The sequence below is a fragment of the Barbatula barbatula genome (genome assembly GCF_947034865.1).
Source record: "Barbatula barbatula genome assembly, chromosome: 17".
Lineage (NCBI taxonomy): Eukaryota > Metazoa > Chordata > Actinopteri > Cypriniformes > Nemacheilidae > Barbatula > Barbatula barbatula.
In genome coordinates, this window is record NC_136780.1 from 4,717,041 (window position 1) to 4,733,455 (window position 16,415).

The following is a 16,415-nucleotide window of genomic DNA, read 5'->3' on the forward strand; positions in this document are numbered from 1 at the left end:
GAAATATTCATGATATAAAGTCTCAGGCAATTTTTCTCACAGAAGCTGAAAATTGGCCCTAGTCTCATATCACAGTGAGCAGTAACCAATCTGCGTTAAGTAGATACAGAGTATGCCGTCTCTGTTTAATGGATGTCCGGATCGGTTTTGTGAAATGCAGAGTTTATTTTTCTGCAGTCTGTTAAAATGTTTCAATTCCGCTCTGGGGGATTGGTTTAGATAGGGACCAATATTGACTAGGCTATGTTGGTTGCCATAACAATGACCATCAGTTCGATGGCAAGAGAGGATATAGTTCACAAAATATGCATTGTGATGCCTTTGCATACGTGTCTCTGGAAAACAAACCAGTCTTATACATACATTTTCTTTAATTGAGATTATTACATCATCTGAAAGCTGAATATTATAATAGGCTGTCCATTGACGTGTTGCTTGTTAGGATAGGATAATATTTGGCCAAGATACAACTATTTAAAACTCTGGAATCTGAGGGTGCAAATAAGTCTATATACTGAGAAAATGTCCTTTAAAGTTGTCCAAATGAAGTCCTTAGCATAGCTTATTACTCACAAAAATGAAGTTTTGATATATTTACGGTAGGACATTTACTATATATCTTCATGGAACATAATCTTTACTTAATATCCTAATGATTTTTGGCATAAAAGAAAAATCTATCTAGTTTTGTGATCCAGGGTCACATATTGTGAATACAGTGACATAAATGTGACGCCTTGGGAAATACTTGAAATAAGTGCTATTCAATGATGATGTGGATGAATCGCATCGAGAATAAAAGTTTGTGTTTATATAATATGTCTTTGTACTGTGCAAATACATTTTTCATTTATAAACATGCATATATTTAGGAAAATATAATATATTTTAAAATATAAAAATATTTTATATATATATATAATTTAAAATAAAATGTTAATATACTTAAGATATTCCCTAAATCTATACTGTGTTTATAAATACAAAATAAATATGCACAGTGCACAGACATAAATTATTATGTAAACACAAACTTTTATTATGGATGTAATTAATCGCCATTAATCATTGAACAGCCTTACTTGAAATTTCATATTCAGGCAATGAACAATCTCATCTTGTATTCAGTTTTAAGATGCTGTGCGCCCATTGTGCCATGATTGATATCTGCCAAAGACATTTTGATAAACGCTCATTTTGAGATGATAACCTTCAGTGGTGATATCAGATTTAAATGCTTTATAAGTATTTCAAAGACGACTTCTCCATATTTCAACCGCGCTATAATGTGAAATGAGCAACCTCTCATCCCAGTTAGAACGATGAACACATTTCTGCTTTCTTTTGCCAGATTACGTCTGCATTGGAACAAGACGAGACAGCGAAGAAACAGCGCCTGGCCTACAAGGTGGAGCAGCTCATCGGTGCCATGTCAATGGAGAGCTGAGAGGAAAACCGAGCTGGAGCAAAGGACGAGTAACGTGCACTCAACATCATCCAAAGTCTCTCCACATGAGAGCGAGCTACACTGGCTAGAGACCTTACCACATAGCTTGTGCTTTTTCTAACGTTTTTTGAACAGGTTACCTTTTCGAAACCAATGGACAACCATTCGATAAAAGCTGGCCATGGGGCTTTTATCTAGTGAAGGAAATCGAGAGCGAAAACTACGGAGTTCTTTTTTGCGTCTGAAACTTTCAAGTTTGTTTTCGAAACAGCAAAGTGGGGCGAACAGCTTCCTGGACTGGTTTTGTGTGTTTTTGTCTGTCTGTCTGATTTGTTTGACGTTCCTTGCTGGATGCAAAAATCCCTAAATGATTTCTGGATACTTCCTCTAAAAACGTGCTCGCTGAAGAGGATTCGATGGGGACCGGACTTCTACTGCCTCGCCGTTACGGCCCAGCTGATGGCTTTTACTTCCAAATTTTATTTTTATACATGAGTTCTGTTGCTGTTGCCTCTCGAGTCTAAACAACATAGTGACGCTAGCATAGATCATCAATTTCAGTGTGATGAAACGTCTCTTTCTGTCTCCGGAAAGCAGCGGCTACTACCAACACGCGTGTGCATGTCGACACGCCAGGACAGATTTGCAGTTTTGAGTCTCTCTTGCTTTAGAGACCATGAGGAACTATTCGGCTCATCTGGGAGAAAATAAAACCTCTCAGTAAAGTTCAACCAGCATGTCCGTTCGCCCCAAATTCCAGCAAACGACCAGAAACCGGACAAACAAACTGTACTCTGCGGTCTCTCTGTGTGTATATGTTCTGTTTTCTACATGTAAGCGTATGTGAATGTACAAACGTTACTCTATTTTGTCTTTGCAATTTTCATTGCTTTTTGTAAAAACGGGAGACAGTTGAGCTGATCTCCCGACGGCACGTTCTGAAGAACTGATGCGCTCATTTCTCCATAACAGCTGCCAAAATTTGTGTACGGACGCAGCGACGAGTAGCAACGTCAGCTGAAATTGCGAATGGAGAACCGTTTGGACTTGAGATCGTCTTACCAGAGAGTATTAATTATTATGTATGGTCCAACGTGTGTGTAGTATGCATGCATTATACAGTACCTCATATTTAAAAAAATGACTTCTCCATTCTCATACGCTCCTACCTTCAAGTGCCAAGAGGTCACGTGAGTTGTAGATGACTCGGAGGAAAGCTGAAGATGTAATATATCGTGTCACTTCCTTTCTGTACTACCCAGTCTGGACCCGTGGGGATTAAGTGCCAAAAGATCACTTGAAATGATTCACACACTTGTCGGTTGATGCTTTATTAAGGGAACAAACCCTTTGAAGGTCAATGAAACAGATGTGTATGGGGCGATCGCTCTCAGCACTTGCAAATTCAGGTACGAAAAGATCAGACTCAGAACACTGTAAATGTTGTATTTGTAGAATACTTCAAATGTCTGAAAGCTGGATATATTGAGTGGGTTTTTTTCCCCTGTTTTTTTCCTCATCTGACATGAAATATGTCAAAAGAAAGCATGACAAAAGAGAACATAGCTTTCATTTATAATGCATGATGACAGGTAGAGTTGTTTTTCAAGATCATCCCAACCAAAATAGACAAGGGCGTTCAGGTCGGAGTCAGCTTGGGTTCACACAGTTATTAAGGGAGAACCCTGTGGGAGCCGAGACCAAACTCAGAAGGACGATGCTTCTCTCTTCACGGCTATTTTTAACCTCAAGCTCCACTCACCCTTACAGTTCTGTTATATCCAATTGAAACGACTCAAATGTCTCGTTTTTTTCCTGTGGCCTTAAATTATTTTCTATTTTTGTGTTGATTTTTCTGTGTTTGAGACTGATCCGATGACTGGCATGAATGAAACGATGAAGCAGGACGGAGGAGGCGTGGCCTCTCTCAGACGGTTGGTTGGTGGTGTCTAGCCGAGTATTCGAGAAGCATAGGAATGAGATGGAGAGACAGACCCCTTTAGCTTCAGATTTCTCCTGCTGCTTTGAAGCTCGGCTTTGATCTCGAGCAGTCTTGTGCACAGTGTGATCGGGAGATAAAAAACACACATCAAAAATAGGAACCGGTGCAAGAGATTACAAATGAAGAGCGATGTGATTGACAGTGAGTTGATCTGTTAAGGTATGGAAAAGAATGGGAATTTCACTCTTCCTGAACAACCACAGATTCCTCTACCATCTACACGATGTATAGTCACTGTACATTATTTGGCTTATACGCTGCAAGAAAAAAACGTTTCTTAATCAGTCTTGTTTTCCATCTAAACATCCTGAAAATTAGACGAATTGTAGTGTAAAAATGTTACAATGAAATGTGATTTATGCATAAAAACAATTTGAAAATAATAATTTGCCTATGGGGTGATATACCCACTTAAATTTTAGCATATATTTGCTTCTCACGTTTATCTTGATGTCAGGAGTTTTGAACTGGAAAATGAGACAAAACACTGATTAAGAAAATGTGAATTTACAAGTTGTGTCTCGTGTCAATGACATGAAGTGACACAATGAAGCTTTCTACGTTTGATTATCCACAGTCTTCCCTCATCCGAGCTCATCCGGACTCTCTAAGGGCAAAAGTATTTCAGAAACCTTCTGCAGACCTCGATGTCCTTGCAATTTTCCCCAGGATGTTGCTTAAAAACGTTAAATGTTCATTTGAGCCCCGTTGCTGCCACATTGGTCAAGGAGGTACGACTCCTGGTGCAAAAACTCAGAGAACGGCGTATTTCTTTGTCGTAAAAATTTGTTGCACAGAAAATTGCACTTTGTTGAGAAAGATTCGGTATCTTGATGCTTATTTATTAGGAGACATTTGATCCCCTCTTAAAAAAGATTTAAGTTTGATTTGCGCTATTCCTCAGAGAAGAATGAAATTCGACAGCACCGGGCAGCTTTGAGAAATATCGGCGGTCATCTGCGGCTTTTGCAACGGCCGCTTATTTTATATTTGGCACGATTCGAGAGTCTTTAAATACATTTTGTGCACTTTTATCTTTATAGTTCATGTGATGGAATAGCATGCTACAAACAAGATGTACAAACATGTTCATATTCTCTTCATATTACCGATTGTCGTTCCGAGGGAACAAAACTGAGATAAAGGCATTTTGTAGTCGCCGCGCAGGTGAATATCCTTCCATTTTCGATCACGCTAAATTATAAACAAATCTCTCTTTGTAGACACTGGAGCTCTGTAACATAGTACATAGAAATAATAATGACCTCGATAATAATAACGCTTATGGGTGTCTGTTCTTGTTGTTTTTTAAGTGTTGTGAAAATTGTAAGAGAGTATTTAAAAAGAAAAAAAGTTGTTCTTGTTTTTTTAATTGATTTTGTTTTGTTATATTATATTACTGTGTACCTATTGTAAATATGAAGCACACCTATTTTGCAAGCCAAGGATTCACTTTGTACTGTTGTTATATATAAATAAAATTTACTGGTTAAAAATGGTAGTACTTCTTTTATTTAATATACAGTGAAGCACCCGATAAGTACAGTTTAAAATTTCACTATGTAACGTACAGTAGCATTACATAAAACATAAATGATTTCAATCACCTCTGGGGAAAAATGACCACAGATTCTTCACACTGCTGGGATGCAATATAAACCCACTGTCAATGAACACTCGCTGCGTAACAAGGTAACCGATGGAGCTTAAACTGCCCAGCGCTGCGGTTTGTCTTTCCACGTGGCCATTATCTCTAGCTGGACATTTCTCTCGCACCACTCTCAGGCAACTTACATTACGATGGTAATGGACCGCTGGTTTCTGATTGGTTGGCCCTAAAAACGTCCCAAAGGAACTGAGGTAGATGCGCTGGGTTTAAATCAATAGAGATGTCTGGTTCGGGCAAGAATGCAACCAAACACTCTAGGCATATGTTTTTCAATGTAATTCACTGGTAGATGAATTTATTAATTCCAACCTTGGCTGGGTCACCGAGTATGTAGGCTACTGTAACCCTGTCCAGAAAGCACAAGTACATGAAGACATTGGTTAAAGAATGCACCTTAAAAGACTGCTTTAGCTTTGACTGCACTCCCAAAAGAAAAGCTACTGGGGATTGTACCCTTTGAAAGGGTCCTATAGGTACCACCAAAATGTACCGTTGAGGCCCTACTTTGCTCTCTTTAGTGTACTTCTTGAAAGGGTGCTGTCCCAATGTTCTGTACCATTTATCTGACAGTGTATATTCATAATAAAACAAAGCATCTTGCTTAAATAATACATTTGCGTGACAGTTTACGCACCATGTCATTTTATAGAAGATCCGGAAACCTTCTCGTCCATAACGAAAGTGAAGGAGGTTTGGGGATGTCAATTCGGCACAGCACAGAAGCACAAGAGTATCATCCCATTCACTTTCATTTCATGGAAGCATCTCTGAGATTCTGCTACATTTTTATTTTGGGTGAACTGTCACTTTAAGAAGCCTGATGGCACCCAGCAGCCATGTTTTACTGTATGGACTTCGCTAAGTCTGCCAGAGAACACGGGCTCTGTTTCTCATTGCCTTCAGAGCTGTGAACGAGATCGCAGAGCACCCTGAATGGCTGCTGGTCGATTTCGTTTTTCAACCGCCATCCATCTGTCATTGATGCTTATGCATCTAGTCAATATTAGGTGCCACGGTGAGGTCTGTCGCTAATTAGCCGGTCAAACTGATAGAGGTCCGGTACGACCCGTCCGGCTCAAAGCCTCACCATCAATAATAAAACAGGCCGTGTGTAATAGCCGGTCATAAATATTTTACCGCGTGCTAAGCCGAGACCTCTGATCGCCATTGAGGTGCTGCCCAAGGCAGTTGAGTGGATTTTAGTGCAACTTCATTAGCTGTGAAGCTGCTCTGTGAATGCAAATAGCATGTCGACGTGCTTTGACGTGGGAATATCAGAGGTGCTTGAAATTGCTATTACAGAACAGACTAATGTTCATGCACGTGTATAATGCTTAGTGTAAAGTCTTGGAGATGGACACTGCTGTCATCCGCAGACTGGTCTAATCCTGAATAGAATCCTCTGTCGGCGACTAGTCACCGCATCCCCGGAGGCTAGTTACAGAACTTAATCCTCACAGAGCTGTCCTCTCGGGCTACCTGACGGTGGAGATAGGGAGAACCGGGGGGAGGAAAAGATGAAGGCAACACCAAAATGAGCAGTGTGCTTAACAAAGAGAACGCAAGAGCAATCAGATAGGAATTGGGAATAATGAAGTAATGATGAAATACTATAGAGAAATGATGTAACAGATATTCTTGTCAATAATCGGATGACGTGTGAAGGTTTAAAGGCATCATTTGTGGAAACTGAAGTGAGGTACTGAAGCACAGAGGTGGATATAATAGACGGAGAGCAAGAATAGCTGTTGATATAGAGGTCACCATGTGATTGGAGGAGAGCGGTGTGCAGGAAGATGGGCATGTGTAAAGGAAAATTGGTGGTGGAGAGCAAACATAGACGTCAAGCACCCGTCTGCTTGTCAAAGGAGAGTTATTTATAGCGTTCTGGTCTGCTCACCTAATCTGTCTGTCAGTTTTCTCTCTTTTGCTGTTCTCCGAAGCTGGCAGAGGAACACGTGAGGATTTTTGGTTGTGCTTCTTTTAAAGACCAAAAACGTGCAGATTACACACATTGTAGCTAAACATTTGAATGGGAGTTAAAGATGGAGTATGCAATTTCTCTGCCTCTAGATACACCATTGCTCAGACAAACAGATGAGACAAAAAATGGACAACATGACTCTATTGACCTAAACGTTTCATGATAATTCAATCACTCACATGACTCTATTGACCTAAACGTTTCATGATAATTCAATCACTCAAATGTCATACAAGCCGTCAAGTGTGTTTATTTCTTCTGTCGAAAACAAATTGAGGTTTTTGAGGAAAGATTTCCGAGGTTCTTATCCATATAATGCACTTAAAGGGGGGCTGTCGGCTAAGGTCCAAATTCCAGTTTCATCGCAGCTTCAAAATGCTCCGATAATATGATATACTTTTAAACATAAATATATGGCTTGCAATGCCTCCATGTATAGAACCCTGGAATGCTTTCCTCAAAAGCCTCAATTTGTTTTCGACGGAAGAAATAAGCACACGGACGGTGTGTGTGCATGAATTATCACGAAATTTTAATTTCATAGGGAACTACTCCTTTAACCTGCTTTTGAAGATGAAAAATGATTGGTCTTGATCCTTCTTTACAACATTAAGATAGATTTTATGTCTGTCAGAACTACTGAGCATCTGTCTGTTTTTCTCTCGGGTTAATATTCCTCTCACTGTTTCCTGTGTCTCATTAGACGTGTAATTCATTTCAACGGCACATACATGACTCTGTAGCCTCAGTAGTATGTTAAGAGGCTCCTCTCTTTTCTTCTCATCAGAGCTGAAAAAGTGTGGAAAACAATTGCGAAGGACTTTCTTGGCCGTCGGTGGCACCGCACACTCCCACGCCATCTGGGTTGAGCTGGAGAGGAGTCAGTGGAGGCCGTTGAGTATGTAAGTTCATGTGCTTATTGGTGCATTAGTGCTCGTTCTTATGCATTTGTTTGTTGTTAAATATGATGCAAACCAATCCATTTTTAGAACCAAATTCATATGAAGTCTCTTTGGTACTAGCAGACATTGGTGTGCATCTACCAGCCAAGGTGGTCCTTTAAGCATGTATATTATGCAGATATTTACCACCACCTAATCTCAAAGAGTAAATTAAACCTTTAGTGCACAATGATCTCAGATCTGTTCAGGTACAGCTAATAGCCATCTCTCATGGCTGTGGATAGGATTGGGAAAATACCTCAAATTGATAAATGAATGTGTGAGACACTGACAAGATGTTCTGACGCGAGTCTCAGTGTTCAAGTATTCGATCCAGCTGAAATGTAGAAAATGTGTGAAACAGCCCCTTCATTTTTTTCTGTCAATATCTAACAGAACAAACCCAGGAAGCATTCACAAGCATTTTATTTATTGATCACAGCTAAATCATCTTTACTGAATAAAGAGCATCAGTCTAACAGTCTGCTCCTGATTCTATATTTCTCAAAAATTGAGTCCAGCCAATGTCCAACTTTAATTGGACCAAAAAGGGGCACTTAAAAATAACATAGCATGACACCAGATCTTTAAGTTAACAGCTTTAAAAACTGTTAGAAATTAGCCTTCCATTTCTCCTCCAGTTTTGGGTTCCTCGCCACCGTTTGCATACTGTTTTGGGGGCTGCTAGAATTTATAGTTTTATTTAATCAACACTACATATACATATAGATATTTGACCTGTTTTTTGACTTTCATAACCTTATATGTTTTGCTTATAGTCAATGTTTTCTTGTACAGCTGCTTTGTAACAATGAAAATTGTAAAAAAGCGCTATATAAATAAAGCTGACTTGACTTGACTTGACTTGACTTGACTTGACTTGAAATTTTGACAAAAGGGGCAGGGGCATGCTCCCCTGTGCACAACATGGCATTCAGTAACTTTGCTTAACTCAAATCAAGCACTCAATTGAACATCATGTATACTCTACTTAAGTTAAAGACGTTATGGTAATTTTTCTATATAGCTTGTCGTGCACATCTGTTTTTATTTTTCGAAAATAAAATACTCCCCTGAATCCATTGTCCAGGCTGAAGCGTGTCTAGGTTGGTAAGGGCTTGCTTTTGCTGCAGTTCTTTGAGAATTATTTAAGGCATAAGAGTTACTGCAGGATAAATATTTGATGCGTAGAACCTAAGAGTCTGTGCTCAAGCCTAGAGCAAATACATCAAGAGGCAGTCAGCACACACACACCTGAAACAAGCATGCTTTAAAAACATTCTTTGTACATTTCGTATCTAGTAAAACAGACTTTGTAGCATATACAGTATATGGAGATTAATACAGTAGAACTTCAGGATCCCTGAACTGTTTCACATAAGCTTAACACTTTAAAATTGGTCTCATGCATATTAAATAAATCTTTGAGATCAAGTTAAATACTATTTTGTAAAGGCTGTTTAATGTTTAGAGTAGTTTTCTTACAATTGACTGAATAGTAGAAGTGTAAAAAACAACCCATTTAACCTTAACAGCATCTTCTGTGCTCGTGTTTGGATACATTCAATTCTCAGTCTGAACATTAGGGGGCGACATGGTAACATGGTGCTATTCTGTAAACAGGTCTTTTGCTGCCATCAAGTGGATTTAGGCAGATCTGAAATTATATTGCATTTCTTACAGCTCCACCCAAAAATGAAAATCCTGTCATGAATCCCCCCCCCCCCAGTTGTTACAAACCTTTATAAATGTTTAACACAAAATGAATATTTGGAAAAATGTTAACAACTGACATTTCTGGGACATCATTGAAAAAAAAAAAATAATGGTAGTCAAATGTGCCCTGCCCCAAAATGTCTCTTTTTGTGTTCAACAGAACGTCAATGATGTCCCAGAAATGTCAGTTCCTAACATTCTTTCAAATATCTTACTTTGTGTTCAGCAGAACATAGACATTTAAACAGATTTGGAACAACTTAGAGGTGAGTAAATGATGACAAAATGTTTTCTATCTTGGGTGGATTATCCCTTTAATGAAGTATTCTATCCAGGTAAGATATTTTTTCGTTGTGTGTAAAATGTGTGGGAAATCGAAACCTTAATCCTTCATTTCAAATGTCAACGTTTATATGAGATGCTGTTAGTTATGTATTGAATTCAAAGTTATGTCAGATTGGAAAAAAACATTTCCATTGAATGCAAAATGCTTGTGTAAGAAATCCGTTATGATTCTGATGAATGATCTGCATGTAATTTCACTTCGACCACCAACAGACATATACACGCTTCTAAAGATTTATGGTAAAATTCTTTACTCCTTAACCTTGCCATGCTACGGCTCAATGTCAACTCATGCTCGCATACAAAAGATTGAACGTACTGTTTTCTTCCACATAATGTCTTCATTGTCTATACAGAACTCCCTTTGACCTTCCTTATCGAGGGAGCGAGAGAAAGAGACAAACTATACGGAAAAAAACACACGATGATCAATAACATCCGTATGTGTGTGAGAAGCAGGTTCAGGCTAGAACTTGAAACATTTTGGTGAGAAATGACCGTGCTTTAAGGGTTAAGATTACTCTTTATTCATTCTGATATCTCCCTAAGGTCTCACTTTAAGAGTTATATTGGAGGTTAAAGGAGGGTCATAGAAATTCACGGGGATTACATTTTCAGTAATATAAATCACTATAAGATGTCTGTCGGTACACAATCAGTACTAGTCAGGACTGGTCATGTGATGAATTACGTCCTTTTTACTTGTTTTGGTGAAGAAAGTGGAATGTGGAATTTGGTTCAGCACGGATGATGATGTAATGAAGGATGTGGTTAGGCTTACATCATAACCAGAACATGACAGATAAACGGTGCCTTTGACTTCCAGATGTGCAGACTATCAACAGTACTATGGAAAAAAAACTAACTGGTTGTCTTTTTTTATTAAAGTCCCAATTTGTTTATTTTATAACTTAAAACTCACCGTTAAGCATTGAAATTGCATATTTAAGTTTTTCCTGTGATGATAATTTCTTCATGCCTTAAAATTACTTTAATGTAACACCCTTGCTTCATTGAATATATGCAGATTCTTGAATATGCTAATTAGTCCCCGCCTCCATTGAATCGAATCGCTTCAACCCCTCCTCCATTGAATCTTATTTAAAAGTTCAAATAAAATTTCATTAAAGGGGATTTCATTGTTTACTTTCATGTCCAAACTTACATGCCAAAAATGTTACGTGTCCCTCTTAGCTTAAACCAGGACAATCCCTTAGTTACATTCTGATATTTCAGCCGCTTTTATTCAAATGCCTTAGATAAAAACAGTGTGCATCTTGAAACAAAATGGCTGGGATATATTTAAGAAATGCTAGGACCATTTATTTTCACAAAAGACAGTTGAAGTCGAATGTTTTGTTTCTCATACACTGTTGAGGTTACGCACGCGATGTTGGGTGTGGTGGCGATGTTTTATTAGCACGTGGAGAGTCCTCCCTCCTGAGATAACTACTAAAGTCCAACATCTGCACATGCTCGACTCAGACAACAGCAGTAAAGAAAGAAAAGACAGAGAGCTGAAAAGAGGGAGGGAGTTCAGAACAAACGGAGGAGAATTTGGATGGATGACAAGAAACAGTGTGTTGTGTTCTGGAGTTTTAACTGCAGCTCAAAAAACATCTTGCCTAATCACTTATAACTTATAATAACTTATAAATTATTAGAGGAAAGCGAACGGTCATTCATTATGTCTGTACTGTATGTGGTCTGCAACATCTATTTGCTGTTAGCAACAATTATTGGCGCGATGGTATCAGCTCAAGCACAATTACTGATAAAAATCCAGTTGGCACGAGTTGTTGTTGTCGAGCCAGTGCTAGAGTCACTACGCAAAAGCACATATCTCTCTGATGTCAGTGGAAGTCAATGGGGGCCTGTGTTGTTTGTTACTAATGTTCTTTAAAATATCCTGCATTGTGTTCTGCAGAAGAAAGAAAGCGTTTGAAACGACATGAGTCGTTGACTTTACGAATGACTTTCCAAATCGGAAAATTTCTAAGTCTTCAACTTTGGTAGCTGCATATTTTCTAAGCCTCTTCTTTTCCATGTTTTTGGAGCGAGCAGGGCGACAATTCCACTCAGTTCACACATTAATGAATGAGAGGAAACAGGTAATGCTTGGACAGGAAGGAGGGAGTGTTGGCTTTCACACTGAGCAGAATAGGGGCTCCCTGTATTGTTTCCTGCTTTTCCGAGTCAAATGCAGCCCAGATCCCTTTAAGCTCCTCATCCACCTATTTTCATTGGGGAACTCGATTCTCAACCCCTGAACGTGCTGATAGGCATTCACTCAAGACTTAAGTAATCTCCCATAATTCCACTGACCATTAGGAACAGCCCCACTGAACAGCTGTCTGTCACTGTAATTCTTTTTCCTTGACGTGTTTTTTTTTTTGTTCGTCTGTTCCTTTACCTTTTTTGGCATCTTTAAGTCTCTGTTGTTGATATCAGTGACACATTTGGCATCAGATGTTGACAAAGGTGTGGTCTGGGTCAGTCTAATCACAGCTTGTTTGAACAGGCCTGTGGTTTTTGTTTGGACAGACAAGGAAGGAATTTAGTGGCCATTCCGCATGTGTCGTATTAGAATATTTATAGATTACAGAAGTGTTTGCCATGATGGCCATTGAAGGATGAGTGCAGGCAAGATAGTTTCTGTTTAAAGAGAATACTCACCCAAGCCCAATTCATCAGCAAATTTGCTTCACAAATGATTTTGTGGTTGTTTAAAGCTGTAAATTTTAACTTTTGACTCTCTTTCGCCCTCTGTAGTTAAAATGTAAAATTGCAGGCTAATTACTCATGAAAGATTTAGATTCCCACCGGTTTTTATTACACTTCAATTCAGTGTCAATATTATTGTTGCTCAGAATTCGGAATTGAATTATTAAACTAAACACAAGCATTACATTGCTGAACAAAAATCGGCCTTGGAATATTTGGCCCACATCGGCCCTCCATCAGTTTTGTCAACGGGGGGAGGATCCTGTGGATGGGGAGGTGGGTGCTGGTGGCACATGCTTGGGTCTGTCTAACGGAGGGATTGAATGGTTAATTCTGTCGACGAGGGGGTGGGGGTGTATAGCATTCGCATTGCCTCCATTCGCCTTTATAATACGTCCGTCTGAGTGGCCAAAGTGTCCGTTCCGGCCCCAAAAGATAGCAGCCCACCGGGAAAACGCCAGATGGCCAGTCGGCCCCGTTACATAAACGGTATGGAGGATAAGTGAAAAAAACATGTTAATATTGAATTAGAAAAAGTATTAAATAATTATAACAAACTTCAGCGTTTTATAATGATGTTATATATGATTATGTACAGTATGTGATATATGGTATATATCATAAAAAGATTTAATTTCAGGGGTCAGCTGTGGCCTAATGGTTAGAGCGTTGAGCTTGTGATCAGAAGGTTGCCGGTTCTAATCTCAGTGCCAGCAGGTCATGACTGAAGGGCCCTTGAGCAAGGCACCTTACCCCTGATTGCTCTGCAGTAATGTGCCACTGTATAAAACTACTTGTAAGTCGCTTTGGATAAAAGCGTCTGCCAAATGAATAAATGTAAATGTAAATGTAATTTCTGTGTGGAGTTACCACAGTTTAATTTTTTGTTTTGTTAAGTTTTATTAATATTTTAAAAAAATGCTACTTTTTAAGCAACTGAATACTTTTGTAATAATATATATTTTCTTTATGTTGGTACATAAGATTAATTTATTTGTGTGTTAGCTTTAGTTTGTATTTGTTTATAATTAATATTTTTATATTAGTATATTCAACTTATTTTAGTTTATTCCAATGTTTCAAGTTTTTCCATAATTTGGGAAAATTGCTAATGTTATACATTGATTTAAAAAGGACAATATTTGATTTCAATAAACAGAAATGTTTTCAAAGTTTAAATTGTTAGTAAACTAAAATAACCTTGGTGTACATTATTTTCTCCCATTGATTTGGACATATTCATTGGCTTTCATATTTTTTTTCTTTTCTCCACAGTTTCCTCCACTGCATCATACTGTTATTTCTGTGTAACTCAAGCGTAGGGACTGACTTAAGCCTGTTAGAAAAATTTCACTGTGAATTATGAACGCTGGACATGCTTAAGGAGCGTCATCGCATGTAAACCACAGATCAGCCAAAGCTCTCTCCACCCCTGCACACTTCCTGGAGTCAAGGGAAGCTTCGACCTGAGGTAAAGAACATCTAGACAAGCTTAGAAACAGGAGTGTGAAAAAAGTTTTTAGAAAGTATTGCCTCTAGGTCTGTATGATACCATGTGTCGACTATTTTGGCGTATATTCATATAATATTATAAAGAAATATACTTATTTATAGTAGATTTTTCGACTTATTTAAAATTATTATTTATAATATTTTTCTAGTTATTTTACATTGTAAGTTATTTATATATAACTTTTATAAAAAATATATATATATTTATATATCAAAGTTATACATAAAATGTTTAATTATATATCAAATGTATAAATGTAATTATGAATTGTGTTTATAAGTACGTGAGTTTCCTAAGGACCGCATCATTAGATAAGTCGTTTTACAAGTTAGTATAAGAGCATCTGGATCATTTTTATGAATCAATTCTATTTCCACCCTAATGCATTCCATGTGGGAGTCATCCCCCCTCCCCAAAGTAGTGCTAGTTACATTGTGGTAGTTTGAGTAAACCATACCCCTGCCCCCACAGACTGAAAAATAAATAAGGTCATGATAGGTCAAGTGCCCCGACCCCCAGTGCTCCTATATGACTGCACGGTGCCCATGTGATGGCCTATAGACACAGAAAAGGTTTGTTTGGGTTATTGTAGAGGCTGTGGGTGAAGGATCGCTCTCAGAAGATATCAAATGTTCTCTGCTGTGTTCTCACCGGCGTGGTTGCAGAGGAAGGAGGCAGAACATACTCGCTATGATGCAATACTTTCTCGAAACCCACGAGACTCAGAAAAAGAGGGAAGGGGAAGAAAAAGATGATTAGCCGTCTCAATGGTAATTTAAAACAGATGTTTGAATGTGCTTGTGCGCATGTGTGCGAAGTTTGCGCTGTGAGCCTACTTAGATAACATTGGAAAGCTGGTTTCGAATAAAATGATGTAAGATAATACATTCTGTACGAATGCAAAGGCACATTGCATGTATCCCCAAAAAGAAATGTTTACCTTAAATACACATGATTTCAGTCTGTGTTTTTGTTATACATTGTTATGCTCATTAGAGTCTTGGCGTCTGGTCTTGAGCTGCTTGAGTGGCATGCAAATATGTTTCCGATGAAGTGCATTGCAGATCAATGACTTTCACTAGCATAGCTATTATGTAAACCAAGATGTCAGAATAATGAACCTCCCGCACATTCCACAAATAGGAAATGATAGGAAGCAGGAAACAGCACAAACAGGAAATGAGCGCACTTCGTAGTTTTATCTCTCAGCAGGCAATCAAGGGCTGTTCTGTCGCCATAAGTAAGAGGATGTGAGCAATAACCATTATACACTTTTTATAATTCATTCGTGTGTCTGCGTAAGTCATCACACCGATGCTAAAGCACACAATGAGTTTTCCTGTGAGTGGTCAGGGTTATCTCCAGAAGCATCTTGTATTTCAAAAGCACAGCCAAGAATTAATTTACACAATTGTTTTCCTCCTTGGTGCATAGATGTGCATAACTTATTGGTCATTTGTAACAGGACTTAGATGGACTGTTCATGGCATAATGCAGGTTAGCCCAGTTTACTTGTGGTTCCATATGTTTAATTTTGGCTCTGCTGTGGGACTCTCCTCACACTGGAGTGTTCCTGCCCCATTTCCCCCTTCACTGCAACTGGCTAGAAACCAGAGAGCCCAGGTGGTTGTTGTGGGTTGAAATCAAGAACGAGTCTAGCAATCATTTTACCTCCAACACGAGAGAGGAAACAATAATGTGCATGTGTTTTTCTCAGTCATTTTACTTAAATTATATATTATACATATAATATAAATTGTAAATACATAACTGTCTTCATAGGCGTATAAAGTTTTTATTATCTTAGAATGAGCTATTTCTATCTACATATACCACCCCATACATGGAATTGGCCATGTTGTTTCTACAGTTGCCCTAAACAAACAAACTGCTCTACAGAGCGTATTTTGCAAACAGGTCATCTCCTTCGGCAAAGAAGCAAAAGCAAGACAGAATATTAGTTCTGTGTCAGCCACCGTAGTGCTTTGAAAGGCAGGGGTGGAGTGAGCCGGTGGTTGCAATACACAACCTCATCCCTAGATGCAGCTAAATATCATAAACTGTACTTTAAGGT

The 16,415-nt window shown here is 38.5% G+C and overlaps 1 protein-coding gene across 1 annotated transcript in view; it reads left to right on the forward strand.

Moving 5' to 3' along the window:
* Positions 1 to 4,940, forward strand: part of plxna2 (plexin A2) — a gene marked incomplete at its 5' end in the record, with an annotated part of 130,562 nt that extends 125,622 nt beyond the window's left edge. The window contains one exon of the mRNA XM_079477514.1: positions 1,352 to 4,940. Coding sequence (XP_079333640.1) covers positions 1,352 to 1,447 — 96 coding nt within the window. The 3' untranslated portion in view covers positions 1,448 to 4,940. The remainder of the gene's footprint in view (positions 1 to 1,351) is intronic.
* Between the last annotated feature and the right edge of the window lie 11,475 nt (positions 4,941 to 16,415).